The sequence below is a fragment of the Pan paniscus genome, chromosome 1 (assembly GCF_029289425.2).
Source record: "Pan paniscus chromosome 1, NHGRI_mPanPan1-v2.0_pri, whole genome shotgun sequence".
Taxonomy (NCBI): Eukaryota; Metazoa; Chordata; class Mammalia; order Primates; family Hominidae; genus Pan; species Pan paniscus.
Window position 1 is genome coordinate 11,714,372 of NC_073249.2, and position 27,694 is coordinate 11,742,065.

Here is a 27,694-nt window from a genome sequence, read left to right on the forward strand (position 1 = left end):
TTAATTAAAACTTAGTTTTTGAAAAAGCTAATACATGATTAAGGTCAGTTAAGCACAAGAGAAAGAAAGGTTAATTGTGTTTATCCATGGCACTTCTCAGGTGATCACAAGGGAGAGACATTGTTAAAAGCAGATGTTAGATAACTCAGAAAAATATGGCAAATTTGTGATGGGTTTGTAATGAGGAGGATAGCTAAAAATATCAATGCAGAATTAGCAAAGAGGTTCTAGGCTACATTTCCCAAGGGGAACAAGGAATCTCATCTGGAAATAAGCATTGCACATGTCAACTAGATGTGAGTTACATTTGGCCAAGACAAAGCGACAGGGCAGGATTTCCCTTCCCTCTGAAACAACCCAAAAAACAAAGTATAATGGGGAGTGGCGGGGCAGGGACCAAACAAACATGAAAACTTTCAAGACACTGGAGAGCAATGAATAAAGGACAGGAATTCCTGAGGAATGGAAACAAATCAGGTGAGTCCTACAGCTGCCTCAGTTTACTGCCTAGGAGAATTTCCAGGCCATGGAGCAGGAAGGGAACCCAGGTGTGGCCTGACAGTCTCCATGAGTTGAAGAGATATTGCTGAGCGTCCGGGAGACCAAGGTTGCTAGAATTCACAGGACACAGAGAGGAGAGGGCTCACAAGAGGGAACCCTGGAGACCTACAGAAGGTCCCCCTCAAATATTCAGCAGAACACTGATGAGAATGTCATGAGAAAACTACTCAAGGCAGGGAACAGAATCACCTGAAAGGATTAGAGGGAACAACAACTGGCCTTCACACAGAACCTAAAACAGCGCCTGTCCCCAGCAGCCAGACTGGAAAACTTTACAATTCATGGGACACTGGATAGAGTATTCAGAGGGTCTTGTCTCAATAGTGGGGAATCACTTGCCCCAGAGTAAACACTGCTCTTCCCACCCAGAAAACTCTAAAGGCAAGATCCAAACAAATCAAACTCTTTCTAGGTAACTTAACAGCATCCCAGGAAAAAGCTCAAGAATATGTACAGGAATATAAAAATAGCCAGCATCTAACAAATTCACAATGTCTGGTAACTAAACAAAAATAACCAGGCATATAAAGAACTATAAAATACAATCATCAATAGGGAGTAAAATTAGTCAACCCAAAGGAAAAAAAAAAACCTGTCAATCTAGAATGCTGTACACAGCAAAAATATCACTTAAAATGAAGGCAAAGAACACATTTTCAGTTGTACAAAAGCCGAAAGAGTCTATCTCCAGCAGACTTGCATGATAAGAAATGTTAAAAAAAGTCCTTCATGCAGAAGAAAACAATACCTGAAGAAAATACAGATACACACACACACACAAAAAGAACACTAGAAATGATAACTACATGTGCAAATATAGATGTTTTTGTTATTTAAATCTCTTTAAAAACTAATTGACTTTAAATAAAAATATAGTGTGGAATTAATAACATCTATAAATGTAAAATGTATGACAAAGTGCGAAAACTGGGAGGGAAGTATACTATTATAATGTTCTTATACTGCTCATAGAGTGACAAAATATCAATTAAAGGTAGACTGTGGCAAATTAAAGATATATGCTATAAACCGTAAGTAACCACTAAAATACAAATAAAGTATTACAGCTTTAAACCGTAAGTAACCACTAAAATACAAATAAAATATTACAGCTAATAAACCAATAAAAAGGAGGTAAGATGAAATAATAGAAAATACTCAACTAATCCAAAAGAAGGAAGAAAAAGGAGGAAATGGGACAATGACAAAGCGTTCTTATGTGGTTTATTTTTTTGTAACCCATATGCTCTCATGCTCCCGTGTAAGGGTGGTGATGGTGGTGGCGTGTGTGTGTGTATCTCCTCTTTATCCTATTACTAGGTGGGACGAATATAAAACAAATAGGAAGAAGACAGACTTAAGCCTACTATATCAATAATCAAATTAATGTAAATGGATTAAACAATACAATTTAAAACAGGGATTATCAAATGGGACAAAAAAGCAAGACCCAACTGCTTATTGCTTAAAAGAAATGCACTTTAAATATAAAGATACAAACAGGTTAAAGGTCATAGGATGCTAATACCAAAGGTGGAGGGGAGGGAAAACTAGAGTGGCTATGTTCATATTATACAAAGTACAGGTCATAGCAAAGAATGTTACCAGAGTTAAGGAAGGTAATTTCATAATGATAAAGGGGTCAGTTCATCAAAAGAACAAAATCCTAAACAGGTATGCACTTAATAACGGAGCTTCAAAATGCACCTAGACAAGGTGACAAACAGCAAGGAGAAACAGAGATATCCACAGTTACAGTCAGACACTTTTCAGTACCTTTCTCTCAGTAATTAGTAGAACAAAGAGACCGAAAAACGTAAGGAAATTAAAGATCTAAATAATACTAAATTGACACTTTTGAACACGACCCAACAAGAGGAGAATGCACATTCTTTTCAAATTCACATGAAACATTTACCAAAATAAAGTTTATTCTAAGCCATAAAACAATAATAAAACAGTCTTAATAAATTTCAAAGCGATCAGTCTCACAAAGTATATTCTCTGACCATAATGGCATTAAATTAGAAAATAGTAACAGAAAAATACTCAGGAAATCGCCGAATATTTGGAAACTGAAAAAATCTATTGGTCAAAGAAGTCATCAAAGGGGAAACTGAAAGAAAACATATCAATGCCGGGTGTGGTGCCTCACGCCTGTAATCCCAGCACTTTGTGAGGCCGAGGTGGGTGGATCACTTGAGATCAGGTGTTAGAGACCAGCCTGGGCAACATGGTGAAACCACGTCTCTACTAAAAATAAAAAAATTAGCCAGGAGTGGTGATGCACACCTGTAATCCTAGCCACTTGGGAAGCTGACACAGTAGAATTGCTTAAACCTGGGAGGCGGGTTGCAGTGAGCAGAGATAGGGCCATTGCACTCTAGTCTGGGCGACAGAATGAGAGTGAAGAGCAGAATGGGGAGAGGGGAGGGAGGAAAGGGGAGGGGAAAGAAGAAAAGACAGAAAGAAAGAAAAGAAAAGGAAAGAAAAAAGAAAAGAGGGAGGGAGGGAGGGGAAAGAGGGAGGGAGGGAGGAAAGGATGGAAGGAAGGAAGGAGGGAAGGAAAGGGGGGAGGAGAGAGAGAGGAGAGAGAGACAGACGGAAAGAAAAGAAAGAAAGGAAGAAAGGAAAATCAAAACGTGTGAGGTACCACTAAAAACAGAAATGTATAACACTAAATGTTTATGTCAACAAAGGTCTCAAAAATATCAGCGTTCATCCTATAAAGTTAGAAAAAAGAGAGCAAGGCAAGAAGAAAGAAAATAGAAAAAATGAGACTGGGAATCAGAAAATCTTTTCATAGTTAATAGGGGTTAATGTAACCATCCTATTTTATCACGACAGGTATAACAAACGAATTTCACTCAAATAGCCCAGACAAAAAATAATTTTCAAGATTTAATAAAGCAGAAAGTGTATAATTCAACATTTTTTATCACAGAATCCAAATTTCTCATACTTGGTACTCTATCTAATCAGAAAAGTAATTGTTAAATTTTAAAATTATTCTTCCAAAGAGCAGATGTGCTAAAGTAAATCACATTCAAGATGAATTTTGGTATTTCAGCCAGCATAAAAAAATGTCACTTATGGTACACTAGCACTACATTATGTCTATAACACTGAGATAGTAGCTTTCCCACAAAATAGTTTTCAAAACAAATAACCAGTTTTTGGTCTAGTATTAAATTAACCTACCAAATGGTATCTCTGCAGTGCCACTGAATACTCTACAGCAGTCAAATTGAATTTTAAAAAGTCCCTCATATTTGAAGAAGTCAGTGCTGACTAAATATAAAATCGACAATTTCAAAGATTTATGATTAATTTGCTCAATCCCTATCATAGGATTGATCAGCTCTAGTAAAGAAACACTAGTGGGAAGAACAAGATATGAAAAGGCTAAGTTTGTTTCCAAAATAAGTTATAATTTCCAAGCAGAACTTCTTGACTAGTTTTATAATGCATTAAAATGTAATAAATTTTTACTATAAGAAGTAAATACTATATTAAACTACAAGAATACAAATAATACTGAAAAGTAATACAAGTAATAAAAAATACAAAAATGTGGTGCATACCCCATTCGATTTAAGCTTTACTGCATCTGATGAGGCTTGGAGTTGAGACGAGGCAGAAAAATGGACTAAACACTTAGGATGTGTGGCCAAATGCTGTGCACATTTTTTGGTTACATACGGGCACACACACATACACACACAGTGTGTATGGTTTATAAAAGAGATGGTTTATAAAAGAAGTAGAAAATAATATAATCTTGAGTAGGGGAGATTTGTTTTATGCTGTAAAGCCAAAAAAAAAAAAAAAATTTACCAATTCAACTACTACAAAAATCCTTTCAAATTCTTTCCCAAACCAATAAACTGGTAAAAAGGTTTGCAACTTAGGATGACAGGAAATGAATATCTCTAAACATAACAAAAGCTCAGAACAACTTAACAGAAATATTAACAAATAATAGGATTAAACACAAAAGAAAAAATAAATGAAGAAAGATGGTCAACAAAAGCTTCCCCCATCAAATTAGCAAAGTTTGAAGAGACAAATGCAATCTCTCGCAAGTCAGAGCACATGTTGGTATAATGTTACCAGAAAACACGTTGGTCACAGGTTTAATTTAGTCTGTAGATATGCAATTATTGCAATTATTAGGTGGAAGAACAGTTCTTATGAGAATTACTTTAAAAAAATACATATCAAAACTCAGCAGCTATATAGGCTTCACTGCCCTCATTGAAAAAGGAACTAGGCCGGGCACGGTGGCTCACGCCTGTAATCCCAGCACTTCGGGAGGCCAAGGAGAGCGCATCACGAGGTCAAGAGATCGAGTTCATCCTGGCCAACATGGTGAAACCCTATCTCCACTAAAAATACAAAAATTAGCTAGGCATGGTGGTGAGCACCTGTAATCCTAGCTACTTGGGAGGCTGAGGGAGGAGAATCGCTTGAACCCAGGAGGCAGAGGATGCAGTGAGCCGAGACTGCACCACTGCACTCCAGCCTGGATGACAGTGTGAGACTCTCTCAAAAAGAAAAAAAAAAAAAAGGAAAAGAAAAAGGAACTAAATAGGTTCAGTACAAGGAAAAGTAGTCATTAAATCATCCTAATCTATACCTATCAATTACAAATTACACATCCAATTTCCAAAACCATATTCTTTTTAAAAGTTTATTTAAAAGAAAGACATTAAATCATCTCATTAACACTTCCTAACGTTTCTGCTGACTTACCAAACAGTATGAGATTTATTACCATCATAGCATACTTTTAAATTGTCTATTTGCATATCCAATAAAGAAATGAAAATGAAGTATCAAACAACTACGCCTACAAAAGAAAAAGTACCTTATAAATCTATTGAAAAGGAAGACTGTGCTCCGGATAACTCGTGCTGTGCGTGATTCTTCATGCTGGGATCTCGATAAACTTATGCCATCATCCATGTGGCCTTCATGATGCATAATAGCCTGTAAGAAAGCAAAAATAAGGCCATTACTCCCAACATCTCTTTTCCAAACTAGAGTTAGGGAGATGTGTACTCAAACAGCTGAGCCATAGCAACAGATAGAATCAAAAGGCAGGTACAGGGGACTGTGAAGCTGTTACGTTCAGATAAAATCATATGCACAGCTCCCTATACAAATTAGCCATTCCATTTATTCATTTAGTTATTACTTCATTTTTTTGAGATGGGGTCTTGCTATGTTGCCCAGGCTGGTCTTGAACTCCTGGGCTTCAGTGATCCTTCTCCCTCTGCCTCCTGAATAGCTAGAATTACAAGCCCCCATCACCTTGTCCATCTCAGTTATCATTTTAAAGAACTACTCAAAAAATGCAATGAGTCGAGTAAAACAAACAGCAGAGCCTTTTCACATATCTACATTGAATGACTGATCCTCAGCCTAAGCAAACTTGGTACAAAGCAGCAAAGCTAACGTTGCACTGGCACACCAGTCATACAGTAGTTCTGAACATAGACTGGTCAATAATAAGTACTGAACAATGCTTATAAATCATCTAAATGATAAAAATGTATACATATATTTCTTTTCTTTTGATAGTTTTTTGTTTTTGAACTTTCTATGAAACTATAATGTTAGGAAAGAGAAATGCAAAAATCTTAAGAAAACAGTTCCATGATTTTCACAAGTGAACATTCCTGCATGACCAACACCCAGCTCAAGAAAGAAAACATTACGGTATCTCAAAATCCTCCTTAGTGCTCTCTTCCTATCCCTATCCTTCACAAGGTTCACCACCTTGCAGACTTTTGACAGCACAGATCAGTTGTGTACTATATATAAGAAGAACCATTTGTTCCCATCTGTGCTTATCTTCATTCAACATTTATAGCAAGATAATTGAATACACCTACCCAGGTGTACTGAACTAAATCTAGGAACTGGAACTATAAATTATCTAGAAAGCAATGTAAAGAGGAAACTCCTTATATAAAAAATCAGTGAGACACAGATATATCTATATTCAAAGGCAAAATATTATAGCCTTAAGTGCCCTGATTAATAAAGAAAAAAATGACTAAAATGAAAGAACTTGCTGTTTTCATGTCCTAAAAATAGAACAGCAAAGAGAGTTGAAAAGTGGAACTAATGAAGATTAAGTGAAATTACTAAACTAGAAGTCAAATAAAGTACTAGAAAAGATTTATAAACTCAAAATTTGATTCTTTGTGATGATAAATAAAACAAAGCTCTCACAAACCAGGCTAAAGATAAAACAGAAAGTAAAAACACAAAGAATGGGAAATTACAATAATACAATACTGTGTGCAACTCCATGGCAAAACCAAAAATCAACCAACCAAACAAAACTGGGTATTCCAGGGGAATAGAATAGATTTTTAGCCAAATAAGACTAATCAAAAGGAATCCAACTCTATTTGACCAGTTTCTTTAGAAAAGGATTGAAAAGATAATTTAATATACAATATTTAAAAGACCTAGGACCAGCTGGTTTCACAGGTGAGCTGTGATAAAGTTTCGAAGAACAGCTACCTTTCATGGCAGACTAGTCTAGACCAAGGATTGGCAAACTACAGCACATCACCTGTTTCCGTATAGCCCATGAGCTAAGAATGGTGTTTACATTTTTAAATGGTTGAAAAAAAGACCAGAGTAGAATGGTGTTTTGTGACACATAAAAATTAATAAACACAAAAATTGTATGAAATTCAAAATTCAATGTCCATAAAGAGAAATTAACTTCCCCCATAAATATATGTAATAATTCTGAATAAAATATTAATTAATTAAATCTAGTAGAATTTCAAAAGAATCATACACTACGGTCAAGTAGGGTTTACTCTGTGAATTTAAGAACTCTTTAATAATTGGAGGTCTGGTAACTTAGTTATTTTATCAACAAGTTAAAAGACACAACACATGATTTTTATCTTCTTTATTAATAAAATTCAGTAATCATTGCTATTTTTAAAAAGCTAAGTAAAATTGAAATAGCAGGAGGCTACTTAAACATAAAAACAATTTCAACTGTCCTCAGGATGCAAGTTACGACTTCGATAAAATAGGAGTGGAAATTCACAATAGGAAAATATGATGAGATAATAAACCAGCAGACCAGATGAAAGAACAGCAAGCTGAGATAAAAAGGTGAGCTGAGATAAGGACAAGAAAAAAAAAGCATGAAAACTAAAATTTTAAAGGTACAGAAAGGGCTTACGAACAGAACAGCACCAAAGAAAAAAATGAGTACTTTGGAAGACACACTTGAGAAGCGAAGTGTAGAGAAAAGGTCAGGGAGAACACTGAGAGGAAAGACAGCCATGTTCCTGAGAAAGAAACCAGCAGACTAAAATGGCACGAAAACAGGAACCAAAGACATGGTTGGAAAAGTAGATTCACATACCCAACTTGTTCCAAACATACATAAAAGTTTTCCAACAATTTAAGTGTGCGTTTTTAAAATTTAATTAAAGTTAAACAAAACTAAAAATTGTGTTCATCTAGTTCGACTTATATACAAATACCAAATTGCCACATGTGTCTAGCAGTTACTGATTTGGACAGCACAGCCTTATACCTAGCTGCAAGTTCATGGGAATTACCAAGAGCATAGGCAATGGGGAAAAAAAGTCAGACACATCCAGAACATGAGGCATTCTATAACTGGCATGGATTTTTTAAAAACTCGATGCTACAGGAAAAAAATAAGCTGAGAATTTGTTCTAGATTAAAAGAGACTGAAAGGCATAAAAATAAATAAGTGCATGAATTTTGATTGCATCCTGATTTTAATCAACTAGAAAAGATATTATTGAGATAACAGAATAAATATGAATACAGACAGGATAGTCAATGATGTAATAGAATTACCTTAATGCTACGTAACTGTACTGTGGATGTCTGACTGCATACACACACACAGAGAAAAGAAAGACAGGAGGAAAGGAAAGCAAATCTAGCTAACTATAATAATTGTTGACTCTAATTCAAGGGTATGTGGATGGTCATTGGTTTAGTCTTTTAACTTTTTTATATTTGAAATTTTTATAAGTAAAATATTAAGAAAAAAAGAAAAAGATAACATCTGCTAAATCTAGTAGAAGAACCATGACCAAATGTCATTATCAAAAGAAAAATTTGCTTTAAAGCCAAATCAACCTCTTCTGCCACAATTTCGACAACATTAGCTGTTCACCTTGAGAATGCTAACCCAGCTCACCCTGGCTCATAATTCTACAAAGCTAATGCAGTTGAAGATCAAGTTAGCAGGTGCATGGGCAATCTCACCAACTCAATTATAACTCCACATCCTTGAAAATACATGTTTTCATTCAAGAAACATTTATTGAGCACCTACTATGGTTCCAGCACTCTGCTAGATACTGAATATACATAAATCAAAGACTTGGTTCCAATCTCAGAGTCTAGTAATGAAGACAGAATAAGTCACAATTACATACCTTTAACTCTTCCTTTCCTTTCTGACCCCCGCCCCCTCCTTAGATTGTGTTTAGTTTAATTTCTGGCTTGTTGGCTTCTGGGGACCTCAAAAAGTAGCTTAAGCAATTTGGACTCAAAGATGGAACACTATGGATAAATGTTACAGACCTTTGGCCGAGCAAAAGGAGGCATAGACAAAAGAGTACATGCTATAGAATTTCATTTATATAAAATTCAACATCAGCTAAAACAGAAAAATTATCACAAGATCATTTCCATGACAGAAAAAGATCACAAGAGCGGCCAGACGTGGTGGCTCACGCCTGTAATCCCAGTGCTCTGGGAGACTGAGGCGGACAGATCACGAGGTCAGGAGATGGAGACCATCCTGGCCAACATGGTGAAACCCCTTCTCTACTAAAAATACAAAAATTAGCCGGGCGTGGTGGCGCGTGCCTGTAATCCCAGCTACTCGGGAGTCTGAGGCAGGAGAATCACTTGAACCCGGGAGGCGGAGACTGCAGTGAGCAGAGATTGCACCACTGTACTCCAGCCTGGGTGACAGAGCGAGACAAAAAAAAAAAAAAAAAAAAAAAATCCCAAGAATAGTTGCCCCTGGGGGAAAGGGAGCAGGAATAACCTAGAAAGGAATGTTGGGAAACTTCTTGGAAATTTGACATGTTCCACATGGAGATAAGCTTGTGGGTCACACCAGTGTATCCATTTGTTAAAACTCTACAGCTGCTGGGTTCAGTGGCTCACGCCTATAATCCCAGCACTTTGGGAGGCCGAGGCAGGTGGATCACCTGAGGTCAGGAGTTCGAAACCGGCCTGGCCAATATGGTGAAACCCCATCTCTACTAAAAATAAAAAAATTAGCTGGCCACGGTGGTGGGCGCCTGTAATTCCAGCTACTCAGGAGGCTGAGACAGGAGACTTGCTTGAACCCAGGAGGCAGAGGTTGCAGTGAGCAGAGATCACACCACTGCACCAGGCAACAGAGTGAAACTCTTGTCTCAAGAAAAAAAAAAACCCTCTACAGCTAAATGTTTACATTTCAATGTATATATATATTACCTCTAAAAGTTGAAAATAAGTAACAGTAATAATCTAGTGAGACACAGCATAGGATTAGAGGTGTAATTGAAACGACAGTAAGACAGCATTGAAAATGTTGAATGGTGAAGACTCGGGTTCATTACACTATTCGTTATTTTGTATAAATTTAAATTATCTATAATAAAAAGTTTTAAAACAGTGCGGTTGCAAGAAATAGGGAATGCTTCACAAATATTAAATTCATGCAAGTACGCTTAAATGTATGAGCCTAGATCAAAGACCTAAAAAACAAGGGATCATCTTATTATAATGATGATCTAAGTCTTGCAGGAGAATTGTCTGAGGATCTCTATGCTAAGCTCCGAGGAAGGTTGTACCGGGATGCACTCAAGTCAAACTCTGTCCCTGCAGCGTCGGCCTCCACCTTCACTAAAATCAGCACTGGTCACTCTAAATAGATCACAAGAACAGTGATCTATTTAGTTACTGGAATGTGGGTACATATTTTGATTAATAAATCTGTTGAAAATTAAAAGGTCTGTATCACTAAAGCCTTCCTTTCCCAGGTCTCATGTTTCCAGAAATAATGTGTATTATTTGGTTCTGTGCACTGTGCTGCATGTCATATGTAAAAACATGAACAATCTAGTATGATGTACTCCCTCAGGGGAGTTGCAAATTTGCGGGGGTGAGGGACAGGGGTGGTGAGAGAAAGAGAGATACGTAGCCTACTAAATCAAATAGCACAAAGAGGGTGTGTATAAAATGTAATGAGTTATAGATGAACATTATGAGAACTCAAAGGAGGGAGTAGCTGATAAGCTGATATCATCAGGAAGAACTTCTAAAATGATAAATAAATTGAATCCCTGGATGATGGAAAACAGTCAGGGAGACAAAAAAGGTTTATTCTAAACAGAAGAAACAGTCTGCAGGGGCACAGGTGTGGAAAAGCCATGGTATTCTGATAGACTGCAAGGAATGTGTTGTAAGTGACATGCTGGGGAAATTGAAGACAATGTCTGGAAATCAGGAAGAGAGTAGAGAACAGCACAGACCAGGAAGAGCATCATTATCACTACCAAACAGTGGGCCTCTTCCTGTAAGCAAGGGGATGTCAGTAACGGACTTTGTCACAGCATGGAGTGACAAAGTGAACGGTACTAAACTAGAATCCAGAAGACGGCACTGTATATTTCTTCACTTCATATTTAAATGCACGCATCCCATAAGCCTATATATGAGTGATGTAACATCCAACTCTGTTCACTTTACAAAGCTAAAGAGTCTATTACAGTGGAATCTGCCCTTTCACTTGCAAAATTATGAACTTTTGCAGGTGACTAAAAAGATCAGCCAATTATTTTTGACTTGTGCTTGTGTATTCATAAAAAATTACTTCTATAAATTATGTTTTTTTCTATCACCTTACCTTACGTTGTATAGATCCCATTCTCACGGATTTCACGTCCACAGACTGGTAAGTAAGCCATAGGCCTGTGTCTACATGTTGTATATAGCATACTGAGTCACCGTATTTTATTTCAGATGTTCCCATGCCGTCGACTTCTTTTCTCACCCCTACATCCAATTTTTCCTAAGGGGAGAGGAGGAAAAAAAGGTCAGTAAACATTTCAAAAATACTAGTGTATGGCAATAGAATTTTGCCTTATTATAAATATGTTCCTTGAAAAATTCAGCCCTCTGAAGTCCCCTGAAATAATGGCCAAATATTTTACTCTAACAGTTCAACCTCTAACATATGCCTGAATTATTCACATTGGTAGAACACTATTTTTGCCATAATGTAAAATTTTTAAATTTTATATTGCATAATGGCCAACTCCAAACCAGAGATCTTAAAATTAGCAGTTAAGCTAAATATACTTCCTGGGTTTTTGTGGGTTTTTTTTTTATTATTGGTGATTAAGAGCATAGGTTTGGGGGACAGACAGATTTAGTTTTGAGTCCAGCCTCTGCCACTCATTACCTCTAAGATGTTAGCAAGTTAATTAAACCTTTTAAGCCTCAGTTTTCTCATCCATAAATAAAGCTAATAAGATACCTCTCCATAGGATCAAAAAAAAAATAAGATAATGCATGTAGATTTCAGAATAGTGTCCCCGGGATAAACATTTCAAAAATTTTTGACAACTTTGACAATAATAACGGTGACAATGATTGTTAATGAACCTGTTAATTAAAATGATTATTTATTTTGAACTAATCAAAGCTAAAATTCAGTTTCTACTACTGCAATTTCCAACTGGTACTACGGAGGTATTCAGTCTTAAAGGGCTACTATGCCAAGCTTCCTCTCCTAGGAAGTAGCAATCCATCCTCTGACACCAACCAAATGTTTCTTTCAAATCTCTGTTTACGTCAGCACTTCCTTCTCCAACATACTCTCTTTCCATTTTTCCTCCCATGCATAGCTGTGATCTTCAGGAACTCACTATGTCTTAAAGTCCTGTACAGTCCCTAAAGCAGCAATGAAAAAGCCAAAGGTACCTCCTTTCTTTAGTCTCTTATTCTTTTTTCTTCCTTGGTCTAACCTTCCTTGTTAATTTACTTTACGTGTCTTCTATGTCTTTGGTCTTATGACTTTTATTGAGAATTATAGTTAAACAAATGTTTTGAAGATTCAGTCAGAGTAAAAATTTGTCTGCTAAACAAAAACAAACAATTTTAAAATAACCCCAAGGTTTAACAGATTTTTCATGTCATTTGCATAATGTATTAATAATTAATGACCTGAAAATGATTATGAACACTCCATAAACAATTGAAAATTCAAATTAAAATGAGTTGAAATTTTTAACACAAAATGTCAAGGTCAACTAAGAAAATATATAACTATCAATTAAGTTGATTCAATCATTATGCAAATAACCTGAAACACTATTCTAAGTATCTGTAATAAAACAGACAATAAAACCATTCCAATTTCATTCTATCAACCTAGATAAACTACTAATCCACTTATACCAACCCTGTCAATAGAAAAATTAAATTCTGGGAAAAAAATAGAACACTGTAATTATCTCTTCAGAATAGAACAGTGAGCCTCTAACATTTTTTTTTTTTTTTGGTCTTTTCTTCAAGCAAATTGGTTTGTGTCTAGATTATTTATAGGTGCGTGGATTATATATTAAGAAGTCACATAAACATTAATTGTGAAATTATGCTTTCTTTGTATTTTATTGATGTATTTCACATCCGTCTCTGGATTAGAAGATTAAATTGTGAAATATCGTGATGATGATTTTTTTTTTTTGAGATGGAGTCTTTCTCTGTCACCCAGGCTGGAATGCAGTGGCACAGTCTCAGCTCACTGTAACCTCAGCCTCCTGGTTCCAAGCAATTCTGCTGTCTCAGCCTCCCGAGTAGCTGGGACGACAGGCACCCAACACCACGCCCTGCTAATTTTTGTATTTTTAGTAGAGACAGATTGCACCATGTTGGTGAGGCTAGTCTTCAACGCCTGAACTCAGGTGATCCACCCACCTCGGCCTCCCATAGCGCAGGGATTACAGGTGTGAGCCACTGCTCCTGGCCAATGGCTGTTTTAATAATTACTGTGACCCTTGAGTGAGGTAAAAAATGCTGAAGTTACATTAGAAAAAATAAGTGAGACCACTTGCTGAATGAAAGACCAAAGGCCACCCATGTTCTTTCCTTCTTTATCTCCTGTCATTTTCTGTAGCTCAGGCTTAGGAGAAATTCAGATGAAAATAACCTAGATCCTTTGAATGACTGTAAGCTGAAGTACAGTATGAACCACAAATGTGACATCTAGTAAAAGCATCCAACAGAATATTAGCTTGTATTACTGGAAATAAAGTGCTCAGATTAGGCAAGTAATAATCTTACTAAAACTCTGTATTAGCTGTACCATATCTATATTAATGGCCTTAATTTTGGCATCAGCTTTTAAATTTTATTTTTGAGTTGTTCTACTTTGGAAAATGATGAAGTAATTCACTGGAGTGAATTCTCCTATAGAAACTATTATAAAATTTGGAAAAAATCCTTTTAAGAATTGACTTAAAGGCACTTGGACCAAAAGCAGGAAGAAATTGAAAAGTAGATCTCTCAAAAGGCAAACAGCATGTTGCATGATTGGTAGGTGGCTGCCTTTTGCCTTGGGGCATGCAGTGCCCAATCTGTCTGCTACTCTGGCAGCAGCAATCTGCTGCTTTATGGGCTTGAGGTATCAGAGGATATGCTTCAGGGACCACAAGCAACAAAATAATTAGATGGGCTAAATCCTGGACACAAAGTTATCTACAAAATCTTTGTAAAAAAATTATCCAAATTCTGCTGACTATGTATGCTGGAGGAAAGTCCAGTATAATGGCAACAGATGGAAGCTGAAAGATTTAAGTAAAAATATAAGCAACTCCTCATGTAAAAGAGAGAAAACTGAAGTTTCAATCCAACAAGGTTAACTGCCTGCAAAACCAAAATCACTATTCAGAAAAAAACTTGAAATTCAGAGCCTCTACTACATGTCATTCCCAATATCCAATATACTGTCAAAAATAAGCAGATACAAAGAAACTAGAAATGTGAGCTATATTTTTTGGAAAAACAAAAACAACAAGAGTATAGGCAATACAAATCAATGCAAAGATGGCCCAGATCCTACAACTAGCAGACGAGGACTTTACAGCAACTATTATAAATATAAAATATGTTCAAAAATATAAAAGAAAACACATATATAATGAATAAATAGAGCTAAATTATACATCACAAAAATAAATGAAATAGAAAAATGAAAATAATTTAAACACAAAATTAACTGGGTCAGCTTAGCATCAGATTGGAATTGTATAAAAAAGAGTTAATGAAATTAAAAGTTAATCAGTAGAAATTTTTCAATCTGTAGATCAGAGTGCCATTAAAACACTCTAGCTTAAGTATTTTGCTATTAAATGGAAACCTCCCTCAAAAGACTATATAAAATTTAATTCCTATACCTCCTACATTTAATCAAGAAAATGTCAAGATCCTCCTAATCTTAGCATTATCTTATAAGCATTATCTTATTCATTAAAACCTGTAAATTTTTAACTTTTATAGTCTTCTATCCTGCAAGAATAATCTTGAGACCTTAAGAGCTATAAAAATACTCAAAGATAAAATGACTCTTTTCAGCACAGTCTAGAATTATTGCAAGCACTGCTTTTTCAATCTAAGAGGTGCGTATGGATATTTTCTCTTTTCATTCATGTACTGTCATAGCATGTTGTACTTCCACTATCAGGGAAATGTTGGCACTTTGTTAAAACTGTTCCTCAATTGTCTTCTTTCCACTTGACTATCATTCACCTTTTTGACAGCAGGAATCATATGTCTGATTCCTCCAGCCTGACCCCACATAACCTCAGGACCAAACAGCCTGCAAATGTCAGATCCTTGATGAATTTCTGGAAATCCCTTCAGATTTCCCATAAAAACTGTGCTGACAAACTACTCCCATTATGAGCATTCAAATAATCCCATTCGTAAGTGCTTGGAACATCTAATTTTCAAATGAATACTAAAATAGACCCAGATGTGGCTGGGCGAGGTGGCTCATGCCTGTAATCCCAGCACTTTGGGAGGCCGAGGTGGGCGGATCACGAGGTCAGGAGATCAAGACCATCCTGGCTAACACGGTGAAACCCCATCTCTACTAAAAATACAAAAAAAAAAAAAAAAAAAAAAAGATTAGCTGAGTGTGGTGGCGGGCACCTGTAGTCCCAGCTACTTGGGAGGCTGAGGCAGGAGAATGGCATGAACCCGGGAGGCAGAGCTTGCAGTGAGCCGAGATTGCGCCAGTGCACTCCAGCCTGGGCAACAGAGCCAGAGTCCATCTCAAAAAAAATAAAATAAAAATAAAAAATAAATAAATAAAATAGACCCAGATGTAAAAACGATTGGTCTGAAAAGTATTAAGTGATATTTGGCATTGGGTATACCAACCTGACTCATAATGAAGCCATACCTATTTCTGAAGAACTGTGGCCTTATACACATAGATACACTAAGTGATATATACATACTAGATATATAAAACTAGACTCAGTAAAAGACTAAAACTAGTCCTATAGAATTATTTCTTATAATACAGAGCATGCGGTTCAGAGGAATTCTTCTAGCATAGTTAAAATCATCCGTATGTCTATCCAAATTACTCTATCAGGTAACTAATAGATCCTCAGATGATGGAGTTTTTATTGATTTCTTAATAGCCAGGTCTCTTTAAGACAAATAATGGTTAAAGTCAGAAAAAAATTAAGAAGTCAAAAGAATTTTTTTATTTGCTCCTTTATGGTGCCGCACTGCAGCCCAGAATAGTTGGTCACTGTGAAAAGAAAGTCTAAAAATGTTACGTGGTAAGAGAAACGACTGGTACTGACAGGCCAGGCCAGGCTTAGTTAGCCCTTCCAGGACAGAAATGCAAAAAAAAAAAAAAAAAAAAAAAAGGAAAATCACACATTATCCCTCGGCTTCTCAGGAGAAGTTACTCTGGTAAGTGAGTTTGTGGAAAGAAAGGATTTTTAAAGTTTCTCATGCTGAAGGGGTCTATGAGGGGCTTCCACAGCAGCAGCCACAAAGCTTAAGGTCACAGCGCCTAAATAACAGCCCTCTAACACCCTGTACAATACCCTCCCCTAGAGTGTGCGTGGGACCAATGAATAGAACAGGATATCACTCCTGCAATGAGGTTACCTTAGATGGCAAAGGTCAAGGGATCTTGTAATTAAGATTCCTTATCAATTGACTTTGAGTAAATCAAACGAGAGATTATCCAAGGTGGATGATACTTAACCAGGTGAGCTCTTTCAAAGGGTTCAGGCTTTCCCTGAGCACATAAACTACGGCTAGTTTCCATGGGACTCTACCCTGCTCTTGGTCCTCTCTTCCTGACCACCTGTGGCCAACAGCATCAGCCCATGCCTAAGGATTCCAGCCTGATCATAATCATCCTGGCCAGACCACTTGCACTGCAGGTGTCAGACTTACTTACCCAGCCCTCACAATCTCATTAAGCAAACCTATATAATAAATGCCTTAATATATACATATCTCCACTGGTTCTGCATCTCTGGCTGAACCCTGATTGATTACTCTAATTCGTCACAATGTTTCCATATATGAGAATGTAGCTTTAGATATGTATTTCTGTGTCATCTATTTTTTCCTGAGATAACCACTTGTGTTTTGTAACTTAGTTTAAATAAGACTAAACTATCAAATTATGATATGTTAATCACAGAAGGCTTCAATGGGTTCATTCTCGTTCTTACAGTCGTTAAAAAAGACCAGCATACAACTATAACTGAATTTCTCTATCTTCTGTAAAACCATAATTGGCACTATTTTATCAGTGTATCAATGCCCCTTGAGAAAAGACTACTGCAAAAATTTCTTTTGAATTTAATCCCAAGTAAATGCAAAATTCATCTCCATGGGTAACTTTGTATAACTGTTTTGATAAGAAAAAAAATTACAAGTTCTTTATAAAATCTTTAATTTTCTTACTAAAGAGGGTTTTAGTCTTACTATGTAGTTAAGTTTGGTTCTGCCACATAACTTATCTAAGCCTCAGTTTCCTCAACTGCATAATAAAGATAAAAAAACAGCATCTTAACTCCATACAGTTGTGTTAGGATTAAATAAGATAATGCATGAAAGGTGCTTAGCACATTGTTTGACACATAGTAAGTTATTCACCTCTACCTTTATTTTCACTGTTTGAAAGTGTACATTTTAAAACGTCTGAAACATATTCCGAATGAAAGATAGAAAATCCAAATAAAAATAATATAGTAAAAATGTCTTTAAAATGTTTTAGTCTGGCATCGTAGCACATGCCTGGGTAACCCCAGCATTTTGGGAGGCCGAGGCAGGCAGATCACTTGAGCTCAGGAGTTCAAGATCAGCCTGGGCAACATGGCGAAACCCCGTCTCTACTAAAACTACAAAAATTTGCTGGGTGTGATGGTGCACGCCTATAGTCCCAGCTACTTGGGAGGCTGAGGTGGGAGAGTTGCTTGAACCTGGGAGGTGGAGGTTGCAGTGAGCCAAGATCTTGCCACTGCACTCCAGTCTGAGTGACAGAGCGAGAGACTCTGTCTCAAAAAAAAAGTTTTATATTTTACATTTGTTCCACAATTCTTGGAATCTCATTGACAGTCTTATTTGAAACTGTTATTCCATCATTTCCATAGCAAAAGACTTCTATTCATTGTACATAGGGAGGAAAAAACAGAGGAAATCGCCTACAGAGAAATGTTTCAGTGGCATTTTAAGCTCAAAAATTTTATCTGGAGGGTTGGGGATTGGATACACATATGATTGGCAAGACCTGCCTTATGATTAAAACAAACATTTCAACACACTTGAAAACTGGTTAAAACTTCTAGGAATAGAGAAAGTGAAGAATATTTCTAAGAAAATCTACATTTATCAAATAGCATTCTTCGTTATGTAAGATATTTTCCTTAAAAGAAAACCAAAGTAGGTTACATTATAAATGATTTCCTATTTTATTCAGTTTTTTTCTGAATATATAGGGTTGCCAGCAATTGTTGATTCTTCCGTCAAATCCTGTATTTGAGATTGGCTGGTGAATGTTCACATTACTGTCAAAGACACCCCAATGACAATTGAGGAAATGCTCCTTACGTCAACTAGCAACATGGAATTTTAAAGCCAGTCTCACCTTTAAAATCTAAAGTTAAAATGATCTTAATGATTTATAAAATCTTCCAAATGTACTTATACTTTCAATACCGTCTCACACAGTTAGGGATAAGGGACTGCTCATGTAAATGCAAGGGTTCACAAGAATTGATTTTCTTTTCAGAATTTCAAAACCAAAACTCCTAAACCCAGATGAAAGCTGAGATTTGCAACTGACCTAGAAAAGTTTGATTTTCCATCAGTAATAAATCTTGATTTGCAACACAGTAATTATGTCAACCAGCAGTCAGTTCACTATTGCATACTCAAAGTATACCTCAGGTCTAAGATATATGTTACATCATTTTTTTAAGTGTTTGCCTTTCATAATGTAAGTACTCCTCCTCATGGGAAATATGGTAGAAGATACATGTCTAAGATCTAAGGTCTAAGATATATGTTACGTCATTTTTTAAAAAGTGTTTGCCTTCCACAGTATAACTCTTCTTCATGGGAAATGTGGCAGAAGTATGTAAAGAGAGGGCAAGAATTTTCAACCTACCAGTAACACTGAGGTGGGGAAAAAGTATCAAATATACCTTTAAGTGAATCCAATATGTATTTTAAAGAACAGAGACCATGATCAAATGTGATGACTAACAAAGGGATTAAGTGAATCTGTTGAGCTATTCTATTTTCTCTGAAATGTTGACAATGTGAAACAATATCTTAAAAATATATATATTTTCATCTTTAATCAAGGTCTCTTTTTATTGTGTTTCAATAGTTATAAGTTCAATGCTGCTTTATTATATAATTGCAGAAAATACTTTTCAGCATGAATGGATTTTTATTTCATTGGGCTTCCAATCAAAACAAGATTCTATTATAAATATTATAATCAGCACTATCAATTACTCTAATTTTTCACGTCTGTATATGTGAGTGTAGTTTTAGATATGTGTTTCTGTGCCATTTATTTTTTCCTGAGATACCTATTTGTGCTTTGTAACTTATTTTAAATGAAACTAAACTATCAAATTATGTTAGTTCCACAGCCCTTTTTTCTGTACCTTGTAGCTGGATTTTAACTACTTTTCTAGTATCAGAAATGCCTTCTATTTTAAAAACAATTTTCTACCAATCAAAATTGGGTAAAATATTACACAAGAATCACACACTAATTTGTTCTTTTCTTTAAGATACCCCCCCCACACACAGTCACCTAAACATTTTAATTACCAGATAGTTTTAATTAAATTTATTTAAATTATAGCTCTCCTCTTATAAAGTTATTGGTATCTACAAACTTCTGAAAATCAGGGATCTAAGAATTAGAAATTTTAAAATACAGTGGTAAAAAAAAAACAACAAAAAGAGTATTGTGCATTCTAAAGGAAGTAAGTTATCCAGAAGCATTAATTTGCTTTAAGAAAATGATGCTGATGATAATGATAGTGATGACAGAAAAACAGATGTAAGAAAAAGACACCACTGCTCTACTTTTAACCAATGAAATAGGAATTTGAATCACCAGCTCCAGACTATAGTCTTGGATGTCAGGCATTGTTGTAAACAAAAGTCATTTTTTAAATTCCTAATTCGTAATATCCAGAGACAGCCCTAATTGGAAAGACACTAACCATGATTACAGAAAGCTCAAGTTAGGACATGAGCAAAATTTTGAAGAATTTGGAAGTGGGCATAAAAAATTTCCATCCCTTCCCTTCCCAGAGAAGACTGAGTCAGGAGAATCAAATCCCCCTATACCACTTCGACTCACCAGATAATAAGAATTTTCTTTCCATTCCCAACTGAATATATTTATGCCCAGTCTTACAGTAGCTTTGCTGGTACATTCAGAAGTTCCCAATTGAAAACATATTGTTGTTATTGATTCTGTTTCTGTCCCTACAAGTTATGATTCAGAGCTCATTTGAAATATTATGAGATGCATATATATTTAAGATATATTAAATGCCTTGAATAATCTGAAGTACACTTGAGATTAAACTGTAAAAGGCATATTTTTTTAAAAAAAGTCTAAAGTCATTGCTCTGGGAGACATGGAATGAAGGGCAGGAAAATTCAAATTCATCTGCTTGTAAAAGCCACAGGCGTTCCAAGAAATGAAAAAAAAAAAGCCAATTGCTAAAAATTGCTTACTGTGGCATTTGTTTCATTCATGGGAATACTAAATCATTATAATTTGCTTTTAAAATGATAGGAGCTTTACAGTTAAAGAGGTTAACTTACTCGCAGAATATAATAGGATATAACTGATTTTTCATCTATCAAAATTATCAGATTTTAAAATCATCTGTTGATGAGTGTCACAGAAATCTAAAGTTTCATACCCTGCTGCTTAGAATAAATACTGGTGCAAAGTTCTGAAGAGTACTTTGGCCAGGTGCATTCACTCACTAGGGACATTTAGCAATCCCCACTAAGTGTCAGGCACTGCACTATCCATGGTGAACAAAACAGATACTGTTCTGCCCTCTGAGAGCCTCCAGTACCAAACACTTGAAATCTTCATATTTTTAGACCAAATAGTACAACTTCCAAAAAAGAAGTAGTCAGCAATATATAGAAATATTCAGTGATAAAAATATTCAGCTTAAAAGTGAAAAATTGAAAATAAGCTAAATATTCAAATATAATAAAGTAGCTGCATGAATTATGATAAATCTATGTAATAAGATGTTGAATTATTGCCAAATTCTATTAAAGAATATAGTAGTATATGTTATTAAATAAAAATTAGGCCCAAAATCATATATAATTAACACTGTTCATCATCAAAATATGTAATATTTGCTTACAACTCAAATACACACAAGAGGTTGTTTCTGAGTGATGGATTGTGCATGGATTTACTTTTCTCCTTTCTCCATCTTTGTACTACCTTTACATTTTTCTGTAATGACTATGCATTAAATATATAATAGAAGAAGTCATTTTAAAAGAAATAATTGGAAGAGTTATTGTCTCTAGTTCATGGGAAAAATTTTATTATCTAATCTTCCAGTGATACTAAAATTAAAAATATACTGTGATTAAAAAACATTTCTCTTGAAATCTCACCTTCACTTTCACTGCCTTCAACCACGTCATCATATGAAATTACCTGTATGAATGAAGTGGCTGGAAGCATGGAAGCGTTATTAACCTGTACACTTGAGTGGTTCCATGAACACCAGGCAGGAAAGTAGCTTCAGGGAAACTAAATTGCTCAGTTAAAGAAGAGCTGAGTTGGGCTCTTTGGCCTCTCTACCTCCATGCAACCTGTGACATTACACAATTGCCAAATTCCAGAAACAGAATCCCTGAGCAGAAATCACAGAAGGATCTGGAGAGTCAAAAGTCCTCAAATATGAGCCCTATTCTAACATGGACAGAATATTAGGAGGGATATTCAGAGAAAAAGGTTTCAAAAGCTGTTGCTTTGGGCAATCTCTATCAAGAACATTCAAAAATATTCGCAGCTTTTAAGTCACTATTTCCATTTGTAGGAATCCATCCTAAATAAACAAATCAAAAATGTGCACAGAACTTATGTCCCAGAATGTCAGTGCAATGGTTTTTATCTTTAACTGATTTCATTGTAAAATAAATATGACTATTGTAATAGCCAAAATAATCCAGAGATACATTTTTTAAGTTAAAGAAAAAATTTCTCTCTGTCTTCATATTCTCATACAGCTTCCATTTTGATCTTTCTAAAATACTCTGAGTTAAATGATTAGTGTATATCCTTCCACAACTACCATAAAATCATATACAAACACAAGTATGAAGATTTCTTTTTAATTACAAAAATATTTGTGATACCTTTAATATTACAACAATAGATTACATTAAAATCTATCATAAGATTTGCAATACCTATATTACAATTTACAACTCAAAATGTTGAGTAAAACAATATTTTACTGAACAATATTTTCATGGATATTTTTCCAGATCAATATATTGTTATACATATCTCCAGATCAATATATACTATGTATATAACATATTCAACATATATTGTTATGCATATAACATATGTTATGGATATAACATATAAAACATATGACTATATGTTATATGTTATATAGATGTCATATATGTTATATATATGACTGTTATATATGTTATATACCTAACAATATATATTGATCTGGAAATATATATAACAATATATTGATATATATTGATCTGGAAAGATAGCCATGAAAAATACATCCAATAAAATGTTGTTTTATTCAACAATATTTACAAGGATATCTTTCCAGATTAATATATTTTGACAGCTAATACCATTTAATATTATAGATATAGAATAATTTTATTGCAAATGTGGGACTTTTCCATTTTTTTTGGCATAACAAAGAATGATGAAATTAACTTGCACGTATATTTTTACCTACAAGTTTTCACTTGATTTTTCTAAGACAGTACCCTCCCACCCCCAACCACAACTTAAAAATACATAGATCAACAGATGAAAGGCTATATAAGTAAGAATATTTTTGAAGTATGTTAATATAGTTTTCCCTTTTTGCATTTCCATTTCCATGTGAATCACCTGCTTTGTCACAGGCATTCATCAACCTCCAGGAGGATTAGGATTACTAGAGAAAGAATCAAATGAGAAAGATGGACTCTATTCAGCTTTCTGCAGGAAAAGGAGGATTTTGAGAGATCACAGTTAGACACAGGGTCAGGCAGCAGTCTGTGGAGGGGTGGGGTGACACTTTAGCTGGGTGAGGCCCTGACAGGACAAGCATCTGCCTCAGGCTCCCATGGCAGTCCTTACAGCCTGGGGTGAACTGAACGAGTGAACCAGCCAGCCTGGAAAGCTACAGCCCAGTTACATGTAACAACCCCACCCTGGCCAGTTGTTTTGGTGCAGAGACAACCCTGTGTCCACCGATTCTTCTGTGTTCCTAGCCCTGCCACTTGGTCAAGTGACTCATCCTCCCTGCGTTGGTTTTCCCCATTTGTAAAATGGGAGTCCTGATACACAGTGAGATCAACTAGAGAGAATGCTCAGCTCTGTTGGCTGACTTACAAGGAATCACAGAATGGCAGCAATTCTTTTATTTAAAAAGCCAAGGAGTGTGGGAGGACAGGGTCCCTGCTTCCTGAACACCCTCCCAAGCTCTCAGAGGGCACTAACTGTTGGCATGTTCCCAGTTCCCAGTCCCGCTCAAGTCAGCCCTGCAATATTCCTGAGTGAACAAAATGAATGTCCAATTAAGGGTAGGGCTTCTGCGGCAGCTCTCCACACACCATAAAGCCCTCAGTGGTGTGAGGTGTGTGGTGTGTGTGTGTATCATGAACTGAGAAAAGGTGACTTGATATCTCCTAATATTAAGATTTTCTGTTTGTTTCTCCTCGTAGCTCCTGGAGATTTTGTTTTATAAATACTAGTACTACCCTATATTTATTTGTTATGTAAATTTAACAACTTACAACTTCAGTGACTTGCATTTTTTTTTTAATGTTCCAGGATACATGTGCAGAATGTACAAGTTTGTTACATAGGTATAAGTGTGCCATGGTGGTTTGCGGCACCTATCAACCCATCATCTAGGTTTTATGCCCCACATGCATTAGCTATTAGTCCTGATGCTCTCCCTCCCCTTGCAACTCCGCCCCACCGAGAGGCCCTGGTGTGTGATGTTCCCCTTCCTGTGTCCATGTGTTCTCACTGTTCAACTCCCACTTATGAGTGAGAACACGCAGCACTTGGTTTTCTGTTCCTGTGTTAGTTTGCTGAGGATGATGGTTTCCAGCTTCATCCATGTCCCTGCAAAGGACATTATCTCATTCCTTTTTGTGGCTGCATAGTGTTCCATGGTGTATGTACCACATTTTCTTTATCTGGTCTATCATTGATGGGCATTTGGGTTTATTCCATGTCTTTGCTATTGTGAATAGTGCTGCAATAAACAGGTATATGTATATCTTTATAATAGACTGATTTATATTCCTTTCGGTATATACCCAGTAATGGGATCACTGGGTCAAATTGTATTTCTGGTTCTAGATCCTTGAGGAATCACCACACTGTCGTCCACAATGGTTGAGCTAATTTATATTCCCAACAACAATGTAAAAGCGTTCCTGTTTCTCCACAGCCTCACCAGCATCTGTTGTTTCTTGACTTTTTAATAATCACCATTTTGACTGGTATGAGTTGGTATCTCATTGTGGTTTTGATTTGCATTTCTCTAATGATCAGTGATGTTGAGCTTTTTTTCATGTTTCTTGGCCACATAAATATCTTCTTTTGAGAAGTCTCTGTTCATATCCTTTGCCCACTTTTTATTGTTTTACGAATACTATCTCATTTTATGAATACTAATAGTACCTTGTTATATAAATTTAACAAGTGTTACAACTTCAGTGACTTGCACTCTTCAATACCACGAAATATCCTTTTTTGTCTCCTGCAATGCTTTATTTTGCCTGAATTCCACCTCATCTGATATTAAGAACAGATATCTTTTTTTTTTTTTTTTTTTTTTTTGAGGCAGAGTCTTGCTCTGTTGCCCAGGCTGGAGTGCAGTGGCACAATTTAGGCTCACTACAACCTCTGCCTCCCAGGTTCAGGCAATTCTCCTCCCTCAGCCTCCCAAGCAGCTGGGATTACAGGTGCATGCCACCACGCCTAGCTAATTTTTGTATTTTTAGTAGAGACAGGGTTTCACTGTGTTGGCCAGGTTGGTCTCAAACTCTTGACCTCAAGTGATCCACCTGCCTTGGTCTCCCAAAGTGCTGGGAGTGAGCCACCACACCTGGCCTGTTTGTATTTTCTTGGTATTCCACTAGCCATCTTTTTATTTCCAATCTTTCCAAATAAAGTTGTTTTAGATGTGCCTCTTAATGTCAGCATAATTTATGCTGCATGCCCAAATATGAAATTATTTTAATTTTAAATTGTGATACAGTCCATTTATATATATTGATAAGCAAATAGAGTGGGCCATATTTTAGGTTTTCACTGTGTCATATTTTAGGTTTTCTGTTTTCATACCTTTTTTTAGAGCCATTCGCTCTGTGGTCTCATTTTCCTCATTGTCTGCATGCCTGCGTCTGTGTTTGTCTCTGACTCTTTAGTAACACTTTACTTCTTTTCATTAGGCTGAATTACGCATGATGAAGAAGGTAGCGTGTTCCTCTTTCTCTCACCAACTTTTCTCTCTTCCATCGTCTTGTTTTAGTAAATGTTATTATATTTGAGTGTTTCCTTTTTGGCTGTTAAGTATTTATGCTTCCATTACTTGAGTTTTCAATCTTAAGAAGATCTTTGATGTTTGTTTCATAGAAGGCAACTGGAGCACCTACTGTACTTTTCACTTTTCCTCTTTTTCCTCCAATTTTTGTTAGATGTATTCTGCCTGTTTATTTTTTTATTTTTAGTTTTTCTATAAAGTCTTGGTCTCACTGTGTTGCCCAGGCTGGAATGCAGTGGGCATGATCATAGCTCATTGCAGCCACAAACTCCTGAGCTCAAGAGATCCTCCCACCACAGACTCCCAGCTTTTTAAAATACTCAAATTTAGCAAATCATTCCAATGTCTTCCACCGTGATGTACCAGTTCATGTTTTTCTACCTCTTCGAGATTTTATTTGGGTATGTTATATTTTGCTGGAAGGATATCAATTTCTTCTAGTTTTTCTAATTTATTGTCAATAAGCTGAATGCCATTTTAATAGGTACCACCTTCTTTACTTGAAAAGGGTTTCTACCATCAAATAATTGGTTCTTCTTTAGTGGGTTGAATTTTTTTCTTTCTGGACGGAGGTGCTATCAGTAGATAAACTAGCAAATTCCCACCCCTCTGCTAGCTAGATTTAAGAAAGAAGCCCATGTCCCCATAATGGGATTAATTGTGCTTTCCAGTTACAGAGACAAGGAGCAATTCTGGCCCACTGTAGAGGCCCTCTAAGAGTCCACAGAGCAAATATATAGATACAGATGCTTTGCAAGGATAATGAGGTTTTACCAGCTGTGCCTCTCTATTTTCACAATGGAGAATAAAGACCTTCCCTGACTGACTTTCCTGGAGCTCTCCAGTTAACTCATAGAATCAGAGGCATCTGCTACCATTTGGTATAACCCAGAACAGGAGTTGAAAGAGAAAGGCATTGGGAATGTTCATTCAGGATACTGTCTTTTCAGAATTACTTCTGGTCTCCCCACACCTTATTTTGGTTTGAGTTTTATTTATAATAATATATATATATGAATATATGTATATAACTATAGAAACAACCTAAATGTACAATAAAGGGTAATGATTACATAAAGAATAATGATTGCATAAATCAGAGTATATACATACATATTGGCATAGTATGAATCTGTCAAAAATATAAAATATAAAAATACCTACTATGCATCCTCAAATGAAAGCAGAACACCAAACTATAGTCATATTTTGTAATGTACAGTTGATTCTTGAATGACATGTATTTGGACTGTGCAGGTCCACTTATACATGTATTTTCCTTCATCTCTGCCACCCCTGAGACAACAAGACCAGCCCCTCTTCCTCCTCCTCCTCCTCCTCAGCCTACTCAACATGAAAACAAGGACCAATTTTGTTGATGGTCCACTTCCACCTAAGGCATAGAAAATATATTTTATCTTCCTTATAGCTTTTTTTTTTTTTTTTTTTTTGAGACGGAGTCTTGCTCTATCGCCCAGGCTGGACTGCAGTGGCACGATCTCAGCTAACTGCATCCTCTGCCTCCCGAGTTCAAGCGATTCTCCTGCCTCAGCTTCTCAAGTAGCTGGGACTGCAGGCACATGTCACCACGCCCGACTAATTTTTGTATTTTTAGTAGAGACGAGGTTTCACCATGTTGGTCAGATTCACCTGCCTCGGCCTCCCAAAGTGCTGGGATTACAGGCGTGAGCCACCACACCCAGCCTTCTTTATAGTAG

General features: G+C 36.1%; 1 protein-coding gene across 4 annotated transcripts in view; it reads right to left on the reverse strand.

Moving 5' to 3' along the window:
• The window catches only part of RYR2 (ryanodine receptor 2), a 788,503-nt gene that overhangs the window by 386,816 nt on the left and 373,993 nt on the right, over positions 1 to 27,694 (reverse strand). For all 4 annotated transcript variants that reach the window (XM_034949586.3, XM_055098600.2, XM_055098645.2 and 1 more), the window contains 2 exons: positions 11,501 to 11,665; positions 5,432 to 5,553 (listed from right to left, as the gene is read on the reverse strand). In XM_034949586.3, the coding sequence (XP_034805477.1) occupies positions 5,432 to 5,553; positions 11,501 to 11,665 (287 nt within the window). The remainder of the gene's footprint in view (positions 1 to 5,431; positions 5,554 to 11,500; positions 11,666 to 27,694) is intronic.